General features: G+C 33.1%; 1 protein-coding gene across 1 annotated transcript; it reads left to right on the top strand.

Moving 5' to 3' along the window:
• Positions 1 to 37: 37 nt before the first annotated feature.
• On the top strand, positions 38 to 24625 carry Abp1 (Actin binding protein 1). The gene is made up of 11 exons (XM_069822157.1): positions 38 to 315; positions 432 to 487; positions 8875 to 8987; positions 11079 to 11291; positions 12462 to 12626; positions 13777 to 13968; positions 17040 to 17292; positions 21028 to 21101; positions 21636 to 21717; positions 23529 to 23642; positions 24108 to 24625. Exons 1-11 carry the CDS (start codon positions 233 to 235, stop codon positions 24245 to 24247), a joined length of 1485 nt encoding a protein of 494 aa, XP_069678258.1. The 5' UTR covers positions 38 to 232; the 3' UTR covers positions 24248 to 24625.
• Positions 24626 to 26575: the final 1950 nt, after the last annotated feature.

Below are 26575 nucleotides of genomic sequence, written 5' to 3'. Positions count from 1 at the left end.
GCAGACGACATTACTATCGATAGTCGAAATCTACAAATCGATTTCATTGTTGAGCGATGTAATTTTGTGCTTTTGTGTAATGGCTGGTTGTTACTTGCCGGCACACTAAGTATTGAGTTATTTCCGTGGTATTATGTAGTTTATGAGATAAATGGCATAAAGCGATTGTTTATTACAACTAATACTAACAAATCTTATATCCATAATACTTGTGTAGCATGATAAAGCAAATATGGCAATAAATCTTATGAAATACAAGGATTCGCTACAAGCAGCCTGGAAAGATGTAGTCGACGATAAGTCATTGACAGACTGGTAATATTTAAATTCAATTAAAGATTTAATTGTGTATTAAATATCCATTGCAGTTTGTAAGATAACGCCTATTCAGCTGATCTTCGATGTATTATTACTATATCATGTTGTTCCAGGGCGTTATTTGGATATGAAGGCCAGACCAATGACCTGAAAGTTGTCAGTAAAGGGGGTAAGGCACTTTTTATTATGTTGCCGAATTTACAATGTATTTCATTTTGATTGTTAAAGAAATGTAGACTTTATATGAAATGCAAATGAGATCAATAAGATTACTTTAGTAATCATTAAATCAACATTATCAAGACATACGAAGCTTAACTGATAAATGACAATTCCAATGTCACGAGAAAGGAGAGTTCTACTTGTAGTTTATTAATACGGGTATGAGATTAATTTTCCGAGCTGTGATGCAATGTTGTACGTCAAAACCTTTACTTCAATTAGGCCTACCGTACTTTCGTTTCTTGTGATTTAGTGACCATTCACTGACATCTAAAATCACACTGAAATCGTCGTTAGGAGTAACATCAATATACACATACAAAAATCAGGAATAAAGTGTGCTGTGTTAGGCCCTAAATGTGGGCCATACAATAGTTTTATGACGCATGCAACATAATTTTACTTCAGTGGCTGACCATGATAATATCTTTGAAAAATATTGGAGTGCAAGAGGTCAAATGACTATTGTCAAATGCCTGGCATTAGAAAACAACAACAACATAATTTTACTTTCTTCCCTGTTCTCTATACAGCCTACGTACATGAAAGTAGGCCTAATCTCACTGTTGGCAGTGTGTTGCAGACATTTGAGAACTGATAATGCAGTTCCACCCCTTTCAAAATACTTTAATGGAATTTTGTTCTTATATTAAGCTTATCATACGTCCAATAAAAAACGGGACAGTCCCTTTTTGTCGAGACGCGCGGAAGTCCCGTATTTTAATCAAATTTTATTTCATAATAGGAAAATCAATTTCATAAGTTAATATTGAAATTATTGTTTTTATTTGTATAAATGTATGATTTCTAAATCAGCAAACGTGAAATAACTAAGTCTATGAAAAGTAGGCTACTGTCAGACAAAAAGATAAGTGCAAAGTTACTGTCACGTGACGTAAATAAATTAGCAAGAATAGACATTGTTTAGGGCAATAGTGTTTTGATTAACTCCCTTATTTAAATCTTTTTTTAATGTTTTGCACTAACTTTTAACTTCAATTTCCTTACGAAAAAAAAGGCGATAACTGAGTAAAAGTATCCCGCATTTTCATGAGATTTATGGCAGGCTTGTCTTATATGTGGTTCGTATGTGATTTTGTTTCTTTCGTATATAGGAACTGTAATAATAAATCGCCATGAAACATGGAAAAAAATTTTTCACGATAGCCTATTAACAAAAACGATTACCTGAACAATGAACTGAAAATTTTGGAAAGTTCCTTTAGCTCAGGCTCTTTTTCTTTGTGATACACGTACGCGTATAAAGCCTATAATTATCATACTTGAAAATTTGTTGTTCAGGGTCTGATAGATGATTTTCCCAAAAGTAACGTACATCTTTCATTCCAGAGATTATTTTGACAGATTCTCTCACTGCCTTTCCTCACAACCTCTCAGCATGTGTCAAAAATATTTTCTGCGGGAAAAAGATTCAAGACTAATATTACTGACAAAAAAGTATAAGTATATTAAAATCATGAGAACTGAAAGCTGATAAGGAGATGACATGCTTGTGGAAGCATTCATTTTGATGATACAGTTGGAGATGAAAATTAATTTAAAACAAACTAAGGCAAAGCTAATAATTTATACAACACTTTCGTATTATTAATGGGAAAATTTGCGGTCTGTAATCTTCTTAGCTAATATGTATTACATTTTAACTTGCCTTCATCAGGTGGCAATGTTAGCTCTGTGGTAAGGTGGGAGATTGGTAATGCAGAGGTCCTGAGTTCGAGGCCCTTATAATTTACTCTTTTTTTTTTACAGACACTTTATTAACATATTGTTCTATATTTTCATTTATTACTGTTATTTATGGACGTGCCTTATTGCGAGCAATACTGTCTAATCATCATTCACGTACTGGTATTGGAAATCACCTTTCACTGATTAACTGGTAATCTGTTATCACTAAGAATCCTATTTTATGGTGAATGAAATAATATTCAATTTCAGTATAAAAATTTGCTTAATTTCAGTGTTATTTTACATTTAAAAAATAAAACTTTCTGACACTCCGTCATGCAAAATACGTTTGCTTACTCTCGGCCTATATTCCTACAAAGACTTGAGATCAGTTTTATCAAGTGAATGTTGGTGTTCTTTATATATTTTAACAATGCTTCCAATTATGTATCGACACTTACATGTTCTGTAGAGAAATTTGTGTTACAGTCTCCCATCCTATGTATAAACTGATAGGCACCACAAAACATTCAGGCTATTTCTTGCTTTATTTTTAAAAATAAAATCACTCTTAATCCAGTTTGATTAGATACAAAATAATTCTGTACTGAAATAGGTTTGAATATTAAATTCAAATTTTTGTACATAAATATAAATCTTTGGGTACTTTAAATTTAAATATCGTAAAAAATTTTTTAAAATACACTAATTTCGGATAAATTCATGCTAAAAGCGGCAATTTCGCGTATATACAAAATTTCGCGACTTTAAACTTACGATATTTTAACTTGGAAACAAAATGTTTGCTTTTATCAAATGAGAAACCGCATTTCGTGAATCCGAGATTGTGGAAACTAGGCATCTCAAATCATCTTTAATGTGCGAAGATCTTGGCACTTTTTTTACAAAGTCTACTTGGAGCTAATCGTTGTATAGTAACACAAATATTCTCCTCTGCAGAGGAAAACTGTCTATTAAGTGGTTGAAGGTTCCATGAGCTAGAAAGAAATGTAAATACAGAGGAAGTATAGGCCTACTGTTAAGGCAAGTATCATGGACGGTAAGAACACTGTTTTAAGGAAAGAAACAATACATCTTCCCTTATATTATTTTAAATAAACGAACACATTCATAAATAAATTTCATTGACGAATAGCAACATAATAAGAAGCAAGAAAGGAAATACCGCAATGAATAAAAAAATAGTAAATAGACAACTCTCGAAGTCTACAATCTCAGTTTTACACACTAAACTGCTGAGTTTACACAGTGACATGGAGATGTAACAGATCACATCTTTTGTTGTTAATAACTAATAACCTTTGAATGTTATATAATTTGGCTTTGCTCGGTTTTACATCATCAGCTTCCGTCGAAAACGTTGCAATACCGTACCACAAAAATATGTGCTTTCGAAAGCATGTCCTCTTCTTCTTGGAAGTCTCAAGACGCCAAATACATTAATGTTGTTCCCAGGAATTACCCCTGATACATCAGTTTGTCGCATTCCTTAATGCACCATACCATGTAGATATGTAATGAAATCAAATTATTGGAGACATTTTTATTATAGGTCTCTCAAGCAGGGAATACTAACGGAAGGAATGCGAATCAAACAATGCGATAAGGAAGAGCGGGCGACAGGAAAGGTCACGAGATAGCTTGAATGATATTCAAGAGTACAGTCGGAAGAGAAATGACATCGATAGAATCAGTCTTGCGTTGTGGTAGTTACATTACGACTTTAGTTTGTTCTTTTGCATATGAATACGTGTCTTGTATTGCACGATATTATTTCATTCGTAACATATGTTGCGCGTTTAATTAGCTTCGAATTTTTCTCTTGCTACGTTCTTTATTTCCATAGCAATGTCCTCATTTGTTCATCTTCTTGGAAGAGACAGTACTTCCATTAGCCCGCACTTCTCGCCCCCTTGGCCTGCCTACATACACACGTCAAAACAGACAGTAACGCCATCACTGCTTTTCGGTAATCGTTCCTTGCGCAAGCTATATCGGTATAGATAACTGTTTAATGTGAAAATTGAATAACAATTACAAAAAAACATTATTACACATACATGCACATGCGCGGGCAGAAGTAAGAAAACAATAAATTCAATTTATATATTTATTTCTGTAACAAACTCGAAAATAATGACAAAATATCAACGCTACTTTTGATCCTCAATATCACATTTTACAACATTCTAGAGAAATATTTTCACCACATTACTCTTCTTTATGATTATAGTTAATGTTCCTTACCACAATGTCTTGCACTACAGTACCGGTATATATATAAAGGAGTTAGTGCGCATTAAGGTTCTTAACTTCAAAGTCTCTTCAAGAATAGTCCTGAATTTGAGCGCCAAAGATTGATGTCTTGTCATCAAATGAGATGAAGAGTCGAAGAGAAGAAGAATATTAAGAATGGGTTGCGATAATGCGATGGAAAATTAAACTGTTATAAGAAAAACTAGTTGCTTGTGCAGCAAATGCTGCAAACTAAGTTCATTAGACGTTCAAATAAACATTTTTCAGATTTATTTTCAATGAAGAATACCAGGCATTCTGAAAGTTATTTGCTTCCATAATAATGAAAGATATTCCATCTCGAGCCAATACTGAAGAGAACCACGCATATAAATATCTACCAGTGGCGTATACTGGTTAAAGGGTTTGGGCTACCGCTGACCCTATTATTACACAAAATATATCTAACAATTACTTTAATTTTAATTACTATGGTAAAACTAATAATACAGAATTATTACATTATGTTATATTATAAACTTTTTCTTTTGTAATTTCCTTGGGCTACCGCCGGTAGCCCGCAAAATACACCCCTGATATCTACACCACACCGCCATTAAATATATGAAAAAGACCCAACCCCACTTGATTAATAACTATAAAAATATTTGATTTTTAATAATATTATTATCTTACGTAAGTTTTATAGCTTTCAGTAACATATACTATATATACTATATAGCCGCCACTCAGTAAAATATAGAAATCAGTATCTAATTTAAGTTATTCTCTACATCTACTTATATAACCCCAAAACGTTTCACTTTCATATCATCAATATAGCATTAATATGTATAAGTAATTAATGGGAAATAGTCACATCATGGCATTAACTACAATAATATTTCATTTCTAATAGTAATAATGTCATCAAACCACCTCAAGTTTTGTAGTTTTTAATATCCAATACACAGCTGTACCCAGAAAATTACACACCACAGAATCGAACCTGTAAATTATTTTTAGTAAATTAAGTTTTTAATAACCAATTTAATTTGAGCTCTAAATATGTCAGCATTCTTGCAGATCATGGCCTTCGTCTAATGTTGTTTACTGTAGTGTGTGTTTTGTTTTATTCTGAAATGCAACACGGCCGACTTGATGCTCACTTCTCTTCTCCTGAATGCAATTAGCTAGTTCTCAAAACTGACGACAGATGGATTTTGGAAAATAGGAAAATTATGTAGGAAAATTGACATTTCACTGAAAACTACTATTTTTCCGAAAAACTTTGGGTTCCAAGCTTCAAAATGAGGGGCCATTTATTAAAATCCATTCAGCCGTTTTCCCGTAATTTCCATTACCAGTTAAAATTATATATATAGATATGCAAAGTAATTCATACTAAAAAAATGAGCAGAAGATTAAGTTCTGTCATAGTTATGAACAATCTTAGAGGGGCGGAAAGAGAGTAGCCTACTACTTCAAAAATGTTCATCACTCTACCACAGTTGGAATCATCCATAAGCAAAATGCTGAATTCACAGTAGCTGTTGGGAATTTCACACTTGTTTATAGTCACTGTTTCATGATGTGAGTTCATTTGAAACTGAAGTGGATTGCCGTATTTTATTTACAAGAGAGCCATCCCCTTCTCAAGACTGAACCATTGAATGGGAACAGTGGCAATTTTCTGTAATGTTTACGAAAATTTGACACAGAACCGACTTTGTATTTAGTTTTATCCTGAGGACATCTTGTTCTTAATGGTAATGAAATCATTACTAATCTTAGATGTCGACTTTTACATTTCATTTCATTTACGGTATTTTATTTCCAGAGATCTTAAATGAGAATTGTAGCTTTGAGATGTTGAACAAGTAAAAGAGTATACACAAATATATTATGCATAATAATCAGATTGTCCTCCTGTAACACTGTACAACAAAGAACTTCCTGAAGCAGACAATGTTAAATATTTAGGTATGCACTTAGATCACCGCTTAACATGGCAAAAACATATTGGAACTAAACGTAAAGAATTAAATTTTAAAACATCAAAAATCTATTGGTTATTGGGACCTAAATCAAAACTGTCATTAGAAAATAAACTTCTTGTTTATAAAGTCATACTAAAACCAATCTGGACATACGGAATCCAACTGTGGGGAACTGCTAGCAACTCAAACATTGAAATACTGCAGAGGTATCAGTCCAAAACTTTACGTTCCATTGTCACTGCACCATGGTATGTACGTAATGATGTCATTCATCATGATCTAAACATTTCAACTGTAAAAGAAGAGATCTCTAAGTTCAGCAAAAAATACCTGCACCGATTAAAATACACATCCGAATCATCATGCATTAAATTTGCTGGATAATGGTCAAACAATAAGAAGACTTAAAAGGACCAATGCTCTTGACCTTCCATTCATTTTTATTACAACTATTTAAAACATTGTTATTTTTCTCTTTTGGGGTGTTATCATGGGATAACATCTCCACTCATGTCATATTCCTTTATAATATTTACTTATTGTCTATTGTAGACAGATTGTAAATGTGGCAGAAGTGTTATTTAAAAAAAAATCAGATTAAATTAATTAAATTTACAAGCATAAACAGTTCATCAGTTTAGTAGAAGTTATGAGTATGGAGAAGTTTTCACTGATTAACTTCACAACTTCATTAATTTGTTAACTTTTTAGGAAATACCTGGCTGACTACTAGTTTCGAAGTGTTATCCTTCATTGTCTAAAGCCTAATTATCTTTAACTTATATTTAACTTAAACGCATCAGCATCAAACATTTACTAGTATAGTAATAAAATTAATAATAAATAATAAAGAGAGAATTGCGCACAAATGTGCATAGATGTCACTGTAGCACAAATTACTTAATCTGACACATTGGTCTTGCCGTTCACTCACTACAGAATTGTGTCAGTGATTCTTTCCTTTGTTTGCACATAAGTACATGGTATCTGTCACAGAAACACTCGCAAAGATCACATATACACATGGGGTTTGGATCATGGTAGCTTTTGGTTTTGCATAGCTTGAAGTGGAAGCCATGTATTGCCAGGCGTGTGGTCACATGCCTGAGATCGTAGGATGCCCTCTTCCAGTCGTGTGATGTCATCGCATGTGTGGTGTAGAAATCGTCCCAGATCTGGTTTTTCTTGCTTCTTAGCTCCGATCGTAGTGTCACATATTGTTCTGTTGCCGGTAGTAGCAGTTGGTGGCGCAGGTCCTCTATGTAAAAGGTCTCTCTGGCGAGCTCATAAGCTAGGCGCGATGGGGAAAATTTGGAGATGCAGAGTATCCTTTTCAGGTATGTTGCCTTGACTTTTTCTATTTGGTTAAGATTGCTTCTATTTAGATCTTCCCAGATGATCTCCAGACCGTATGTAATTATGGGGTTGATTTTTGTTTTGAAGAGCTTGATGGCTGTGTTGAGCGAGAGCTTGTTGATATTATGTATGTCCTGCATTGCTCTTGTGCTTGTCAAATAATGTGTAAATTAATACCGTAAGTAAAAAGATAACTGGGCTTTGGACATTTCGAAACTAGTCAGCCAGGTAATTTCTGAAAAAGTTAACACAGTAAAGAAGTTGTGAAGTTAATCATTGATTACAAAAGTGTATATAGAACAGTGAAGGAGAAGTTTTGTTATATATTGTATTCAAGTGATGTAATAGTGTTAAAAGTTGTGTAATCAATATGTATATAAAATTACGCATTTTTTGATTAGTACTAAATGTATCTTATTTTTAACTTAAAACATAATTAGGAAAGAATGTAGGCCTACTTACAAGATAAGGTCAAGATTTCTAAATTTTGGAAAATATTTTTACATGATATCCTTTAATACACACCTTTCACTATTATTTTGCAAAACAAAAATATGTTTTGCTTCAGTTTAGTTGCCCCAAAATATTAATCCATATTAAGTCGCAGGTTCGATTTCCGCTCGAGGTTGTGTAATTTTTCTTTCATACCATGGCATGATTGTGACTATAATAGTATTTGAATTCATTATTGATCCATATTTCATTATAGAATCATTACACACCAGCACCAAACATTTACTAATAGAGCAACAAAATCAATAAATAAATAAAAAGATAAAAATGTTAACAATGAAGCCTCTATAAAGGATCCAGTGTAATCTTTAATAGATTTTGAGTTTTTAGAAACTCGATCTTTTCTTTATGGCTTGGAAGGATATAAATTATTTAACTTGAAAATTTTTGGCACTGATGTGCATTACAGAAGTATACTATTCTTCTGGGAAAGTTTTTGAGTGCAATTCTCAACAAGATTCAGTAAAATATAATTAATTGATATATGTATTTCAGTTTTAATTATTTTTTTATTGTGCAGCGGGTGGAATTGAAGAGATGACTGAGGACTTGAATAGTGGGAAGATAATGTATGCATTTTGTAAGGTGATTGACCCCAAAACCAGCCTACCAAAATGTGTCCTTATAAACTGGGTATGTATCATCATCACTATTGTTTTCTTATTATTCTATTGTAATATTTCAGTACTGCTTGTCAAATAATTTGTAAATTAAATAAAATGTGTGCAATTACAAATTGCATAAGCTGCATTTCCTGTTTGTTTAAACGCTTGCACTCTATTTACAATCCAACCATATTTCCAATATTTCAGCAGATTAAAGGCATGTTTTCCTTTACTACATTTATGAAAAGATAAATGTCCATTTGGTTACTTGTTGTTTATGAACAGACTAATAAATGTTAGTAGATGACCTATGGCTACCATTGCACATCCAAAATATACCACACATTTGCAGAAAATAACTGGATTTAAAGTTGATCCTTACAGCGACTGAATTTTATATTCTTCTTCTTCTTCTTCTTCTTCTTCTTCTTCTTCTTCTTCTTCTTCTTCTTCTTCTTCTTCATGATTGTTTGACACATTCCAACACAAAATTCATTTAGAGCATATTTCTTTCCACTTCTTCATTCCCCTCCCCCCCCCCCACACATTTTTCACTTCTTCACATCCTTTATCAAATTGCTTTACAGTAAAGTTGTAAACTTCCCATTTAGAAATTCTGCTTCTAATGTTGGTACCGGTAGTACATTGACACAATCTTGCCATACAGTAGAACCTCACTAATTCGGACTAATTGGTGGGAAATATAGTCTTAATTAGTGAAAGTCCGACTTACAGAAAATTTACTGGAACAAGGTTATATCCGTTCTGTAGACACTATCCATTCTTGGAATTCATTACCTGCAAATGGTAGGAGCTTCTGACCTTAAACACTTTCAAATCCATAGTGAAACTTCTTATTTTAGAACACATAGTGTCTCAGGATATATATTATAATTCACAATTGTAATTAGTTTATTAAGTAATCATGTAACTTAATATGCCATCTAGTTTAAGTAAGTATTTAAGTTCGATAATCTTCTGACTTACGCATATTTTTCTGTTTCGATTTTGTCTTAGTATACTATACCTATAACTTTCTTTTGTATTATCATTATATTATCATGTATTTTCTTTTTATCCTCTGGTTGAGTGGAAGAGAAGGCCTCACGGCCTTAACTCTGCCAGAATAAATAAAACATTATTATTATTATTTCTACAATGGAAAAAAGTTATGATGTAGCCTACAGTTATTTAATTACTAACTTTGTGTTTAATCATTCTATTTTACAAATGTATATGAAAAACAAAACATTGATTCAAAAAAAGAATGTGTTTAAAGTTCTTTAGTTCAAGTCAATTACTTCATAGAAAGTACATATTGTAAGTAGCTTTCATAAATATGTGGGATACAATAAATAAATTAAAAAAGAATGAGTTTGAAGTTCTTTAGTCCAAGTTAATTATGGCACAGGAAGTACTAGCTTTGGAATTTTCGGCCTGTGATTTAAATAAGAGGTAAATAAACGTTGTCTTCATCTATTTGTGGTGTTGTTCTTTATTTATATCATGGCGCATTTCTTTTAAGGTAAGACAAAATTTCTGATAGTTGGGATTACAGTCCGCAAATTCAATTAATGTAGATCTATCTAAATGAATCTTATGTTGGATAATTTGAATATATCACATTTTTTTTATTCTTTGCAGTCACGTGTACCTTCATTATATGGAATATTGATCAAGTGCTTTGTGTAAAAAAAACTATCCAAATTAGTGAAGTTTGAATTAGCTGGCTTTCATTGTATTTGCAACTATTCACTACAGCAACAGATACCGGTAACAATATTCCAGGTGCCTACTGACTTACTATGCAGTTGTTCATAAACTACAAGCAGTAATTTAGTCGAAAAAATAATTTACAGGGACTCTCCTTGTCAATTTTTCAATTACCGGTACCAAATAAACTCGTTCTAGGTTTCAGTTTGACGTCCTCATATTCCATATTTTCCAGAATGATGTTTCGGTGCATTCTGGTCCAACAAAATCACTGTGTAAAAGAAAATATTTTCTTTAAAAATACAATCGTCCCAATTAATTTATACATTCTATACTTGATCAGTTTTTATATTATTGATATTAAACTATGAGTTTATATTCATTGACACATTACATCTTCTGACAGCAAGGTGAAGGTGCCCCACTTGTTCGGAAAGGGACTTGTGCAAACCATTTACGAGATGTTGCCAACTTCTTCAAGGGAGCACATGTCACTCTGAATGCCCGAAATGAGGAAGAAGTTGATACACAGCTTATTATAGAAAAGGTTGCCAAGTCTACAGGTTCTGCATACAGTTTTAAGGAGCGTGGTGATCAAGGAAATGAAATGGGTCCAGTTGTAAGTCAGCATTTTTTAATCGACAATTTCCAGAAACTAACTTAATATTTCACTAGGCGAACTTTTTACTTTTAGTAGATGAATATACTAATAGTAAGTTTGAGGTTTATTCCAATTTGCATTACTCTCACAAACAGGTTTACAGTATGAGCCTTCAGTTTTTGTGTGGGTGTAGAGTAAAGATAGTGCACAATCTTTATTGTTTATCATATATATTTCAAGCGCCTAGCATAACCTTACTTTAGCATACATTAGTCACCTTTTTAAGGTCATTCTGTTGCTTTTTTATGTGTTAGTAATTCAGACTTGTTTATTGAACTGTTAAAAGTAATGAAAGGTTTTAGTACATTTTCTGAGTTAATTTTGTTTTCTTTTGCTAGTCTTTTTTTTCTTTGATCAGCAGTCACATGTGCCACTTCTGCTGACACGAAGTAATAAAGTATGCCATTTCGTACCACAAATTCAATAATATGATCAACAGTCACATGTGTCACTTCTGCTGACACGAAGTAACAAAGTATGCCATTTTGTACCACAGATACAATAATATGGTCAACAGTCACATGTGTCACTTCAGCATGCCATGAAAATTAACTGCACTTTGTTTATTTATTTATTTATTTATTTATTCCATTACCCACTTATTCATTTATTTATTAGTTATTCATTTAATTATTTATTCATTCATTTATTACTTATTCACTCATTTTTTACTCATTCATTCATTCATTCATTCATTCATTCATTCATTCATTCACCTATTTACTTATTCATCCATCCATCCATTTATTTATTTATTTATAAATGCACAGGAAAGTGTTCTTTATTTATTTTAAACAATAATTGAAACACTATTAAATTTTATATGAAATTAATGCTGTGCAATAATAATTCAGTTAATATTAGATTAGTAGTAGTTCATGTTACGTTCTTAATGTGCATTTCATATTTTAAAAATTTTATTTACGTTTTTATCTGAAATAGAATTGCACACATAATATCAATAGTATAAGCATGTCTGCCAGTGACAAGACAAGACACAAACATGCAAAGCGAATCAATATTTACTCCGGTTGTGGTCAGTGTGTATGGGTTAGGTAAATCTGCGAACTTCCCATTTCTTTCTAAGACTTTATGATGATACCGAAGTAACTAACTGAAATTGTACAGGGCACAACATATAAACGTGTGATTCCTCGACAAGAAATTAACTCCAAGGAGAGGGATAAGTTCTGGGAGAAGGAGGAGCAAGAGGAGAAACAGAGACAAGCAGAAGAACGGAAACGAAAGGAGGAAGAGCAGAAGAAATTGGAAAACGAGCGAAAACAAAGAGAGGTCAGTGAGATTTTTAATTGTACCTAGAGTTTTCAGAAGTAGGGGGTAATTTAAGTTAATTGATTAACTAGTGGACTTACTCGTGTTAATTATGTAAGATTTGTGCGGCTTACACCCCGATCAAATTCTCAACACACAGATCAATTTCAGTACACACATACACAGACACAGACACACACACACACACACTATTTGACTCCACTCTTCAACACCTTTCAACAATCAAACACATCCACATAACAGGCAGAGAAGTTCGAGATGACGCCGTGATCTAGTAGGCTCTGAGGATGGTGCATGAAGCACTGAAACAGCTGTAAGCCGCACAAATCTTGCATAATTAACACGAGTAAGTCCACTAGTTAATCAATTAATTATATTCAAGTGTTAAAAGTAGTGTACGCAAGATTCAAAATGTAATTTAAGTTGTTCATATTTTCCTTAAGGGGAATGCTAGCATCGCGGTTAAGACATAATGTTGCAAGCTGCGAAGTTTCAGTTTCGGTTCTTAATGGGGTCTAAATTTTCTCCATTGACCTAATCCTTCCAGCCGCAATATAGTCCTGGCGTTTACTCAGTCTCTTAATAGAAATGAGTGCTAGAAGTATTTTCTTGTTATGAAAGCGGAGGGTATGTAGGACTGACATCCCTGCTGCCATATAGTGCCGATTGTATAAGTGAAAGTCTTAACCTTCTGCTATTCTGTGAGTCTCCACATCCTGTAATGGGAATGACTTTACTTAATCGTCATTAAGGTTTAAGGAGCCTTGAATGTCCTAACAGTGTATCTTAAAGAATAATTTTTTGTTTAATGTAATAATCGTTCAGTTGTATAATATAATCAATATATTTGAGTTTGTCAATTTAATCCTTTTGTAACAGTGTTTTATGAAACCCTGTTTGTGAAGATTTTTTTTTTCTGAAAATTCACATTGGACTTTCATCTTTAGGACTATCTAAAAAAAGTTCTATACGAAGAATTCACGTTCACTTGAATGTATATGAAACCAGTGTAAGTGCAGTGACTATGAAAGGTTGCAACATTGTGAAATGCATAATTTGTTATATGGGTTGAAAAACTCGTAGATCACTCTGCATAAAGAAACTGTCTTTAATATACTGCTTTCACTGCTATATGTATTCTGTGTTGAAGCTCAGAGAAGCTGCATTGAGAGAAGAAAGAATCAAAGAGAGAACCAAGAGTATTAGCCAGCTGCGAGAAGCCGAGCGAAATGCAGAAGAAAGGATGAAAGAGAGTCAGAAAGGAGACGAGATAGAGGATAGGGAAAAGGAAGAGGAAGAACGCAGGACCCGGAGTGATGTTCTTAGGAGACAACGCAGTCAAGTTAGTTATTCTTCATTTTTGCACGTAAATAATGTTCATTATGGAAAACGTATTATATATCTTTCACGTGTTAAATTTTTATGTTACATTGTTAACATGTTTCGACCTGTTATTGGTTATCTTCAGAACTGGTCGTTGCTGGTCTTGGTGCCTTTCGTTTTGTTTCCTATGGGGGTGCGTTTGTGTAGTGTAATGTGGAGTCAACGAGTGTGTGTTCTGAAATTGAGTTGTGTGTTGAGAATTTCGTTTGGATGTGTTTTTGTGTGTCTGCATATTTCGTATTGTGCAAAAACACATCCAAACGAAATTCTCAACACACAATTAAATTTCAAAACACATACACTCTTTGACTCCACATCACACTACACAAACACACCCTCACAGGAAACAAAACAAAAGGCGCCAAGACCAGCAACGACCAGTTCTGAAGATGACCAATAACAGGTCGAAACATGTTAACAAGGTAACATAAAAATTTAACACGTGAAAGATATATAATACGTTTTCCAAAGTGATAACCGGTATAGTGTTAAAAGTTGTGTAATCAAGATGTATAATGTTCATTAATTTCATGTAAGATTTGTTCAGATTTGTATATTATTTCGTAGTATATTTATCTTTATATTCAGTGTAGGTGTCATGTCTTGCACCAGTTTATCCATAGCTGTTCACTACAAATTCATAACTCAGTTATTTTTTATATTAACTAATATATGTCAGTTTTATTTTATTTCCATTCATTTGTTATGTTACAATCCTAAATGTGATCAATAGAGTCCATATATTTAGGTAGGCCTACCTATGTATAATACTTAAAATAGGCATGTGAAAAGGGCACTGTATATTTAAAAAGGCAATTAAAAGCATGAAAAAGATTCTGCAAATTTTAAAAAGTCGTAATATTTTTATCAGCTAATTTATATTATATTCATGTAAAACACCTTGTTATTAGTTACAGTACATATTATCCCATGTTACATTTTTAGATTTTGTCGGCTTACTTTTAAACCCCCACAAGTCAAGTTTTTATCGAATGTCGAACTCTGTGTATATTTTCAAATTGCAATTGCTGATAACACATCATTAGTCTGCAAATGTTTCTCTATTTTATAAATAACAAAATAATGCGTAACAGTTGTTAACTGGGGTATGAAAAGAATAAGAAGTTATTTTGCTTTCCTGTATAATTTCCTCAAATGCAGTTACGCGGTTTTAAAAGTAACCCAACAATTTCTGATATTAAACTCGATGTCTATTGAATAGAACAGTTTTATCAACAGTAATCTCACTAGAGGATTTGATTTATCTAGAGAAAATCAAAACTCGAGTGAGATTTAATTTACTATTACACGATTAGAAGAAGTAATGTACTCTAATACAATAAAATATTAATTGACTTGCAAAAATTCTATTTCACTAATGTTAGCTTCACTAAAACGTTTGAACAGAGCTGCCATTTTCAGTTGACTGTCTATGCCGTAAACAAATGACGATCACTAAGCATGTGTTACAGTATCGTCACAGTCTAGTATATACAGTCACGAAGCTCAATACGTAGGAAATATGCATCCAGAGATAGTTGCTAACCACTAGGATCGCTACTACTGCCTCATCACAGACAATGTGAAATAGTACCGGCACAATCTATTGTTACTAGTACCCTCACAACTCAAGCTTCGTGACTGTATATACTAGACTGTGGTATCATAAAGAATTTTCAGTTTGAAATGTTGGCAAAAAAAAAGAAACAAATGCTAGGAAAGTGATAAAATTGTGCGATAAGAAGCCATGATTGGTTGAAAGACGTCTTTTCGTACCATTTTATTGGTCAAAAGTAGTATGACGTATTAAAAGTGCATAGTCACAGAGAAAGTTCGTTCTACATCAATTGACGTAACTTTGGCGTGTATGAAGCAAGCCATGAATACAGACTTCTGTCTACCACAATCTAGTATATATAGTCACGAAGCTTGAGTTTATGAGGGTACTAGGAACAATAGACTGTGCAGGGACTATTTCACATTGTCTGTAATGAGACGATAGTAGCGAGCCTAGTGGTTAGCAACTATCTATGGATGCATATTTACTACGTATTGAGCTTCGTGACTATATGCTAGACTGTGTGTCTACCACAACTGTAGTATCACCATTCATTATTTGACAGATTTGTTTTATTTCTTGTAAATCAGCATTTAAAGACTACACATTTGCACTTTTCACTAATGGTATTTGGGTGAGAGAAGATTTTTAAATGTACTAGTATTGGTAATTCTGTTTATATAATAAAATAACTTCTATGAAGTGTTAACAACTGGGGGGACAGTCAATATTAAACTTGCACGAAGGATTCATGGAAAGAACATGCTAAGTCACTTTTCGTAAATTTTACAGGAGAGCATTTCTTAACTTTAATACACTGATAAGACATCATTAGTTTGCATCTCGTTTAGTTTAAGTTACCATATTACAATGCAGACTTTTGCCATTTTGATTTACTAGAAAAATAGTTCACTTTATGAAAACAAAAAGTGACTTAGCTTGTTCTTTCCGTGGACCCTTCATGTGAAGGATAAATTGAAGGCTATTAAATTGTTGGTTAAGATAACTTGAAGTAGTAAATAAATCGATAAACTTTCAGTTCATTTTAAAATTAGAAATAAGGCGCAAATAGGTGCTTATTCTTAAAATAGGTAGAAAGCGCTTAAATAGACAAAATAAAAGTTCACCCTATCGCTTCTGTTTGTAGTCAAACACCTTGACCTCGCAGACTAAAATGTTGTTGTTGTTGTTTTCTAATGCCAGGCATTTGACAATAAAGTCATTTGACCTCTTGCACTCCGATATTTTTCAAAGATATTATCATGGTCAGCCACTGAAGCACAGATTTTGAGGAGTTCCGAATCCATTTCTTGATTTGAGTTGCATAATGGGCAGTTAGGGGACTGATACATTCCAATTCTATGCAGGTGTTTGGCCAAACAATCATGGCCTGCAGACTAAAATGTTAAAAGTACAATCAGGAATTGTGAAGTGCTCTGATTACATGAGACCAATATATCTCGTTCATACAGGAGGCACAGGCAGTAATTTCGAAGCGGACAATTGATGCACGTGCAGTGTTTGAACAGAACACGTCAGCAGGACAGATGCACCACCCTCGTCGCTCATCTCTCATTACAAACAGTTATCAGTCTTCCTCCATGGAGCAGTCTCCACCTCCATCAACATTAACCAGCAGGAAAGCTTCTCTTCCTGTGTGGCCACCAGCCTCATCTACTGAGACTTCCCAACAGGTCATCAACAGCTGGGAGGAACGTAATACAAGTAAGTATAGCACGAGAAACAGACGAAAACTGACATACTGTGTCAGTAGAGGGTAGCTATTAAATGAAGGAAGAGCGAACATTAAATCACTGGCTTTTGAGAATTTTTATACACCATTCAAAATTGTGGTTTGTTTTGAGAATTACTATAAGCAAACTAGATAATGAAGACAGTTTACTTCGAAGTAACTAATCTCTTTTAGGATAATATATTTCTGATCATGTTGTTATACAATGATGATGAGCCTTAATTAGCTTACTCCATTTTTTCTTGCCAATAGTGAATATATTATGGTGTAATGATAATAATAGGTAAAAGGAAAAGACAACCCCATGACAGACCAGGACAGCCCGGAGGGTGGGGTGAGAGATTAAGGCTCCCACCTATACAGACAATTGGAAAGTTATTGGCAGTAGGGGTGTCAATCCTACGTGCCCACCACCTTTACCCCCAAGGAAATGCCTCTGGTAATGTTGAGTAGACTCCAAGGCCATAGTGCAGCTGGAAGGATTATTTACAGTCAAATTTCCCTGGTTCAAATATCAACATAAACAACTCCTTTTCACTATCTTGTATCTTTATCACGTTATTTTTAGCTGGAAGGATTAGACCAATGGAAAAATCCATCACCCCATCGGGAATCGAACTCGCGACCTTCCGGCTTTGTAGCATTAAGCCTTAACGGTGATGATACCACGATCTTCAATGATAATGATTATGTATTCTATTTGATAGTCATGTACTTTACTTGTCCCTCAATTCCTATGGAAAAATTATTGCAGATGCCCATCATATATATTATCTCTTCGAATCTTAGATGGGATATGCTGTTAGAAGTGCAAGAAGAGCATGTTTAATAAATTTGATATGCAGTATAGTGCACCAAAACATATTATTCAAGCGAGATATAATAACGCTGCTGTTGTCAATGTCTAATTTAAGTTAATGAGTAAATACCTAATTTGGCAGCATTAACTCCATGTGGAAATGGGACTGTAACTTTCATGTCATTGTATATAAAAATTTCATATTGTAACAGACTAATTATTTTCAAATTTCATAGCACAAAATAGAACCTGGAACTTTTCATTATTTATAAACCATCATCATTATGAAGGACCACTACATAGGCTTGTCATTATGCTTTCGAAAGATTGTTTTTGTTTGATAAGTCATACTCATATTATAGTGAATTATTTTTTCCTTCTACTATTTTTGAAGATATATGCTGCAGAAAAATTAGTGTGTAAATTTCGTTTAAATTACAAAGTCGAGGTAAATGGCTAATAGGAGAAAAGATGGGTAGGAGGACTTCCAGTTTTCTTTATCCCAGGGTGCTTTTCACCAAATGACAGCTCTGTTTCTGCTGATTCTACAACATATTCTAGTAGGACAAAGTAGCGTCCTGGGATAAATAGGATGGAACATAGAACAAATTAGCCACCAGCGTGGCTCAGTCGGTTAAGGCGCTTGCCTGCCGGTCTGAAGTTGCGTTCGGGCGCGGGTTCGATCCCCGCTTGGGCTGATTACCTGGTTGGGTTTTTTCCGAGGTTTTCCCCAACCTTAATGTGAATGCAAGGTAATCTATGGCGAATCCTCGGCCTCATCTCGCCAAATATCATCTCGCTATCACCAATCTCATCGACGCTAAATAACCTAGTAGTTGATACAGCGTCGTTAAATAACCAACTAAAAAAAAAAATAGAACAAATTAGACATTTCTCATATAATCCTGTTGAATCAAGAGCAGCTGGGAACTCTAATCCACGACTACAATACATCTGAATCGGGGATTGCATTAATTATGGAATGCCATGAATGCTTGTAATTCTATCGGTTAATAAAGATCTAATTTAATCTACATTTTATCATTGATAAGTAAACATTTTCAAATCTATATCTACTTAATAAAATAGAATATGAGAATATTCTTCCTGATGGCATAATTGGTGTAAAAAAAAAACTCTTTTGCCTTCCTGTCCTTGTCTCATTTTATCATTCTTGTACCTTTCTTTACTTTTGTTTTTTGTTAATATCTTTTCTTATGTCCCCTGTTGCTATTTGTTACATTTGTGTCTAAAAATTTGCGAGTTAATTTCCAAGGAAGAAAATGAGCAGGCTATTTATACATATCTATTTTTTTTTATAGTTGTGGGTACTTAATCATTCACCCATATGAACCCTGTTGTGTAGACCAATTAACCAATAGAGTCGTTGCCCAGGGTGCGCCACAGAAGTCTTGTCTACGCTACACCTGCAATGATATGAGATAATGATGGAGATTTATTGGGTTGCCACAGGGGAACCGGAGCTCCCGGAGAAAACCTCTGTGTTACCATGGACCATAGACTTGCCCAACACAAGTTATAAATCAGGAGCACACCAGGAATCGAATCCCAGGTCCACAGGATTATAAGTCCAGCACTTTAGCCACTAGACCACTGTGGCGACTAATAATATCTGTCCTCTGCCTTATTTTTGGCCAAACTCTGTTGACTGCTGCCTCGTACTTGCAATAACTTAACTCTTTACATTTATTTCTTATTGTAATAGGGATTTTATTATTATTATTATTATTATTATTATTATTATTATTAGTATTATTAGGAAAAATTCTATAAAAGATCTTGGTGTACTACTCGATTCTAAATTATACTTTCACGATCATGTTCAATATATTTATAATCATTCAATAAGAATGCTTGGTTTAATAAGGTCTATAACCTATTCTTTTTCTACTCCTGAGTCACTATTAATTCTATACTTTACTTTGGTTCGCTCTAAACTTGAATATGCATCTGTAGCCTGGAATTCCATTACTTCAACCGATTCGGTTAAATTGGAAAATATTCAAAGAAAATTTATTTCCATATGTGCTTTTCGATATATACCCAATTCCACTGACTTTAACTATGATATTACCTGTAAATATTTTAACTGTTGTAGCCTTTATGCTAGACGTCTAAATCTTGATTATCAATTTTTTTGCAAAGTTATCAAGGATGATATTGATTGTGAGTCTATCATAAACAATATCAGCCTTCGTATTCCTACAAAAGGTTTAAGATTTCAAAAAATTTTTTATAACCGAAATTCAAAATCACTTTCTCCAGTCTGTAGATGCATAAAATATGCCAATTTGCATGGGCACAATTTAGATCCTTTTAAGGTTTAGTTTCGTTTTGATTATTAGTTTTTACTGTTTGTACTCAATTGTATTCATGTATGTTTTTGTTATTTAAGATATTATTTATTTTTGTTTTGCACCTTTGTATCTTCTGTTTGTGTATTGTGCTGAACTATAATTGGCCTCTGGCTGTTGTTCAGCACACACAAATATTAATAATAATAAAAAATAAAAAAAAATAAGGTAATCTTCCAGAATTCGAACTCTGGTTAACAGCGTGGAAAGCCGACCATTATTATTATTATTATTATTATTATTATTATTATTATTACTATTATTATTTGATCAATGATTGATGTAGACCATTATATTGTTTGTATTTCATCTCATTGCCATTTTCTATTATTCATTCTCATCATCATTTGTTGTTTTGTTCTGTTTTGTATCGTGCAAAACTGTAATTGGCCTTGTGCTGTTGTTTTTGCACGTTAATATTCTAAATAAATAAATAAATCAAATAAATTATTATTATTATTATTATTATTATTATTATTATTATTATTATTATTATTATTATTATTATTATTATTATTATTAATCTGTTTTAGGTGAAAATCAAATGAGAATTTCATCTACACCTTCAGAGACTGAAAAAAGCAATGAAGTTAAAATCGAAAAGCAGGTTAGTATATCATACTGTAGTTTCTGTGTTTGAGTTTCTCCTATCTTATGAAAAAAATTGTATAATCTTTCAAATGGGAAGTAGTTTGGCTTTGACAAGCTTCTGAGCACCGTCCAACCTACAGTTTCCAATGTTACCATATCATATTTTGACTTTGAATGCATCTTTTGTGGAGAAGAGTCGTGATATTATAGATGTCACTGGCACTGAGTAATAATATTATTTCGTAGAAATTACTTTGTAAAGCAAACAAAGAGCAAAATTCTGAACATATATGCCCAAACCGATTCTTCTTTACGTCTGTTTTTCCATTGTTCAGACTGTTCTTATTTAACATGTAACTAATTATACCATTACATGACACTTCTCATGTTAACACATTAACAGAACACTTACTCGTAAAAATCGTAAGATACTGCTTATCTTTAAAATAAGCATTTCCTTCCTTCTGCTGAGTAAGTAATATTCCAATTGTATAGTGACAATTTTCTCTCTGCTGCTGGATTTGTAATACCAATCAACTTTTTTTTGCAGATTGAAGAGACCCCTCCCATTGTGGCTGTGGACAATCATAACCAGATAGCTGTTGCAACTGAAGAGGATAAAAGTTGGGAACGTGAGTATATGGGTATAAAGCACGAATTTTATTTGCTTATTTTTCACTCACCGGTAACCAAATTCAATATCAGTGTAGACAGAAGAAGTATGTCAGGCTGTAAAATTTTTAACAGAAGTTGGGAAGAAATATGATCTGAAAATTAATACTGGTATGGAAAAAATAATAGTTCCAAAATTTAAAAATTCGAAAGAGAAACAAGAAATGAAATTAGTTCTGGTAGAACAATTTAAACAGAAATAACAAAAGAATAACCAAGAAGTTCTGTTCTTTATATTTTAGCTTCATCACATTCATTTTTGTTTTGCGCTAAGTTTTGCATAAATTGAAAATAAATCATGCTAATCAATAGTAATATCTAATATTAAACTGCAGTAATCTACTTATGTAACATTTACAATGGTGTGTGGCATAAGGAATGGGAAATTTTGTGATATTAACAATTCAACAAAATAAACCAAATATTTGCATTGAAAGGTAGATAATATCCCATGCTGAAATAGTAATATACGATCACATATTATAATAAGTAGAGTGAATCGAAATAATTATGATATGCGAGTTTTAATATTTCATGTATCATTTTTAAAACTAATAACCTAAACTTTCGAAGCTCCAATACCTGTGAGGTACTAAATACAACTTCATTGAAGAAAAGAACAGACTTGTAACTGATTTTTTTATATGGATACAGAATATGGCTTTTAAAATTGCACATATATGAAGAACAAAGGATGAAATGGATTTATTAAGGCGTATGGCAGAATAGTTTTTTGTGGATAACAAATTAAATGCAGAGAAATGTTTAGGAGTAAATATAAATTGCAACACAAAAATTTTGGAGCCCTAGTGGTCATGACGTTTATTATGCAGTGGCATACAGTGCAATTATATGTGAGGGAAGCAATAATACAAATTTTTATATGTATAGTACAAAACTGATAGCAGCCAACTCACCTAAATGCAATTTGAATACCAAAGCAATTCTCTTCTCTTTAGCAGCATGACCTGGGCATATGAGTCCTCATTAGTGTGAATGGTTTCCAGTAATTTCTTCTCTATAGAATATTAATAACGAATCCGCCTCAACCAGGACAGACGCTCAGATAAAGAATTTTGTCACAATTTAAGATTAGAGAGTTCAGAGAATTTGTAGTTCTCACTATTAAAATATAATTTATGTAATAAATTTCTTCTTTTTCGCTTTATGAATAGGGGAAGCAATGCTTCCCTTGCCTTCCATGTACGGCATGAAATAATAGTAAAAATAATTCAAGTTGATTCAACTAGCACTAAAGAGATTTGTCTAAATTTAGCAATTACAGGATGTGTAAATGTTGTCGCCCTGAATTGTGATCGTTCTATATAATGAAAACTATGGAATCCAAGTATGGCGAACTCTGAAAAAAAAAAGAAATAAAAAAAGTAAGTTAGACACTGTAAGCTAGTACACTACAATGTATAGAGAACCAAGACACAAAAAGACCATTATTGTAGTGTGGGAAGGAGAAAATAAAGTGTCTGTTAAAATATTTTATGCAGAAGTGACAGTTCTATTGTGTGAAAATAGCTTCATTATTTAATCATCTGCATTTTATATTCCTACTTGAATCTTTGTATTATTTTATTGTAACTCCTGTAACTGGTACCTTATGTCTGTTACGTTTGCAACGCCACTTCAAATATAAACTTATCGCCTTCTCCTTTTTAATGCATGCTTGCGTAAATGTGTTGAAATGAATGATGAAAATTACTTGCACAATTTCTGTGAAACTAACAAATGTACTCCTTTTTTTTTTTTTTTTGTACAGGGAATGACGTTGACAGAAACTATTTGCAGCCAGCAGAAGAGGAGGATGATGTTACAGGATACAGCAATGGTGATTTGGGATTACAAGCACGTGCTCTATATGATTATCAGGCTGGTAAGGCTTCAGTTTAATATATCGTAAATAAATTTTTTCTATCATTTTCCTAATGGAATTTCAATATAACCTCATACATGTTCAGAAATCATAAGTTGATTCAACTCTCTGACACAAACAGTTATCCAAGATATTTTTTTCGTAATTTACTATTGTAAGTAGAGTTCCAGATGCTTCTACAACAGCATGTGAAGATTATGACGCGTTTCTTAAAACAGACTGATATTTTATTTAGTTTTGGAGTACATCATTATGTAGGATTAATTTCTTGTAAATAAAACACAAATTACAGCAATTTTTTTTCTTTTTAAAATTAGGGTGCGCTGATTATTCAATGGTGCGGAGTGTTCACGTATACAGTATATGATATTTTGTTTTACCTTAGCTAAACCAAGTCTTATCACTTTTAATATGCTTTTACTCAGTTGCATATCATTATATAATGTTACTTGTCTCTTGTTACAGCGGATGCGACCGAGATCACATTCGACCCAGGAGATATTATTACGCACATAGATCAGATCGACGAGGGCTGGTGGCAGGGACTTGGTCCAGATGGGACATTTGGCCTCTTTCCCGCAAATTATGTGGAACTTCTCAATTAAAAGCGAGGTTGTAGGGGAATTCATTTGGGCATACAATTAATTTTACTTTAGGTTTTGAAATATTTAAGTATACTTCAATTTCTGTTATATTTAGATATAATGCAGTGCACAATGTTTTTAATCCGAGAACCTTTTCTAAGACAAGTTTGTATATTATTAATTTTAACAACATCCTGAAGGTATATGAAGGAGATGATTATGAGTTTTAAATACCAATTAAGATATATCTTTCAGTATTTTGATATTTAAATAACATTTTTAATAAATTTGGTAGTAGTCATTTATTAACATTGAGAATCAGAATGAGTTATATTAAAACTGCGATAGATATAATTAAAGGCTCATCTTAAATGTTCCAGTTTAGGAATATTCAGTGAATTCTTGTATCTGCTCTTCATTCCATCAGACATGCTTCCATCTTAACACCCCGCTCACTGTACCTCACTGCCACCATCCTGTCAAGGTGCTAATAGTTTGTGGACTATCTGCCACACATGTTCAGAGGGTACTGTACAGTCATAGAGATCTCGTGATTGCTTTTCTTTAGTCTGAAGATGCTCAAGTATTCCTGATTGGTTGCTAATGCCCAGCCATCTGGAGCTCCCCTATTTGCCACCTTGCATCCCAGAAATGATGAACCAGATCAGATATTGCAGAGTTTATAGTTATGTTTTCGCTTCTTCTACTTTGTCCCAGACTGACCTTGTTTGAAATCACACACAGGTTCAGTTTTTATACTATTTTATTTCTTATTTTATTTTTTAAAGTTAAGTTATCAGCCCCTCCCCCAAATATATAATTATATTCAAATTAGATTAAGGTCCGTAACACACTACAGCAAGAAATATGTAATTTGTTTGTCGAGCTATGGAAAATGCTTTTAGCATGAAGTAACGCTAGAAATAAAACATAGCTGACATTGGTTGGCTAGCAATTTTTTGGAAACGTAGCTACCCCACTACCTGTATTTCCCACTCCCACAAGTAACCTAACATAATTGTAGTCCATAAAATTTACATGACGTGAATAAAATTGAACAATTAATTGAAAGTCAGCTGTTCAATTTTATGTAACTTTATTTTTATCAGCTCATATCAAATTGCCTTCCATATCGCGTAATAAAATTCGTGTTTTATTTATCTATACAGAGACAGCTCCTCTGTGTAGCAACATATTTCTCGCTAGAGTGTGAAGACATAAGCATTGCTAGCTGTCTCCACACATATTACATAGTTCTCAGTGTAGTGTATTATGAGCCTAAATCAGATATGAAATATAGTGCATTCATACGACATGTTTACAATAATTAGATATTTTGTCAACTGAAATTGAAATAGTAACGATATTTTTGGGTTTTTAAGTGTGTCATAGACTTCGAAACGTCCAGCATTTCACAATTATGTATTAGTCCATCATCAGGAAAGACGAACCTATAAATGAATTACATACAGGGTTTTTCAAAAGTAATACATGATTGCAATTAAAACTGAACGAGGAGATTTTGAACAAAAAGAAAAGGCTCACGTCAGACACATCAAACCTTGTATTTAGAAAGGAATATTTTTGTAAAAATATATTTTTGCGACTGTTGTTATGCAAGTTATGACGTCATCGAGAACATTTTAAAATAACATCCTATAGTTCTTTTAATATCTCAAAGAGCATAATTTTTCATGCAATAAATAATTTGTTTCATTCAGAAACACTATGGTTATGGCATGGCTAACAAGAAAGATAGCCCTACGGCGCAAATCAGAGTTACATGGTTATCATGGTCTAGCCATGGCTGTCTTGACAATTGCCTAATATAAATACATGTTCAAAGTTCTAAAAAACAAAGGAATTTCTTAAACTCATGTTAAACATGCATTTATATTTAAACTTGTTCAGTGTTGGCCATGTTACGTTATGGAATGCGACATTGCGCCGTAGCCTGTCTTTCTTGTTAGCCATGGGTTATGGTTACTATCATAACAATTTGATTTTTTATACATTCTGTTATTCCTTGTATGAAAAAAATCAACTTAAAACAAGATGGCATTCTTAACAGAAAATGGGAGAATTAAGATCCTGATGATGATAGGATTTGGTGACATTAGACATACACAAGAAGAAGTATACACACTTTTTAATAAATCGGTCATCTATCTCTCAGTCAACTGTGAGTAGAACAGAAGCTTAATTCAAAGAACATGGACATGTCAAAGACATGATGTGGTAGACTGTCCACTGAAGTTTGGCATTTTGCTATTGGTCAAAGAGTAGCCACATTATTCACTCCATGAAGTAGAATATACTTCTTGTTGTGTACGTCTTCTGTCACTAAAT

This window comes from Periplaneta americana, chromosome 3 (assembly GCF_040183065.1).
Source record: "Periplaneta americana isolate PAMFEO1 chromosome 3, P.americana_PAMFEO1_priV1, whole genome shotgun sequence".
Classification (NCBI taxonomy): Eukaryota; Metazoa; Arthropoda; class Insecta; order Blattodea; family Blattidae; genus Periplaneta; species Periplaneta americana.
This window is presented reverse-complemented; position numbering and strand designations above follow the sequence as displayed.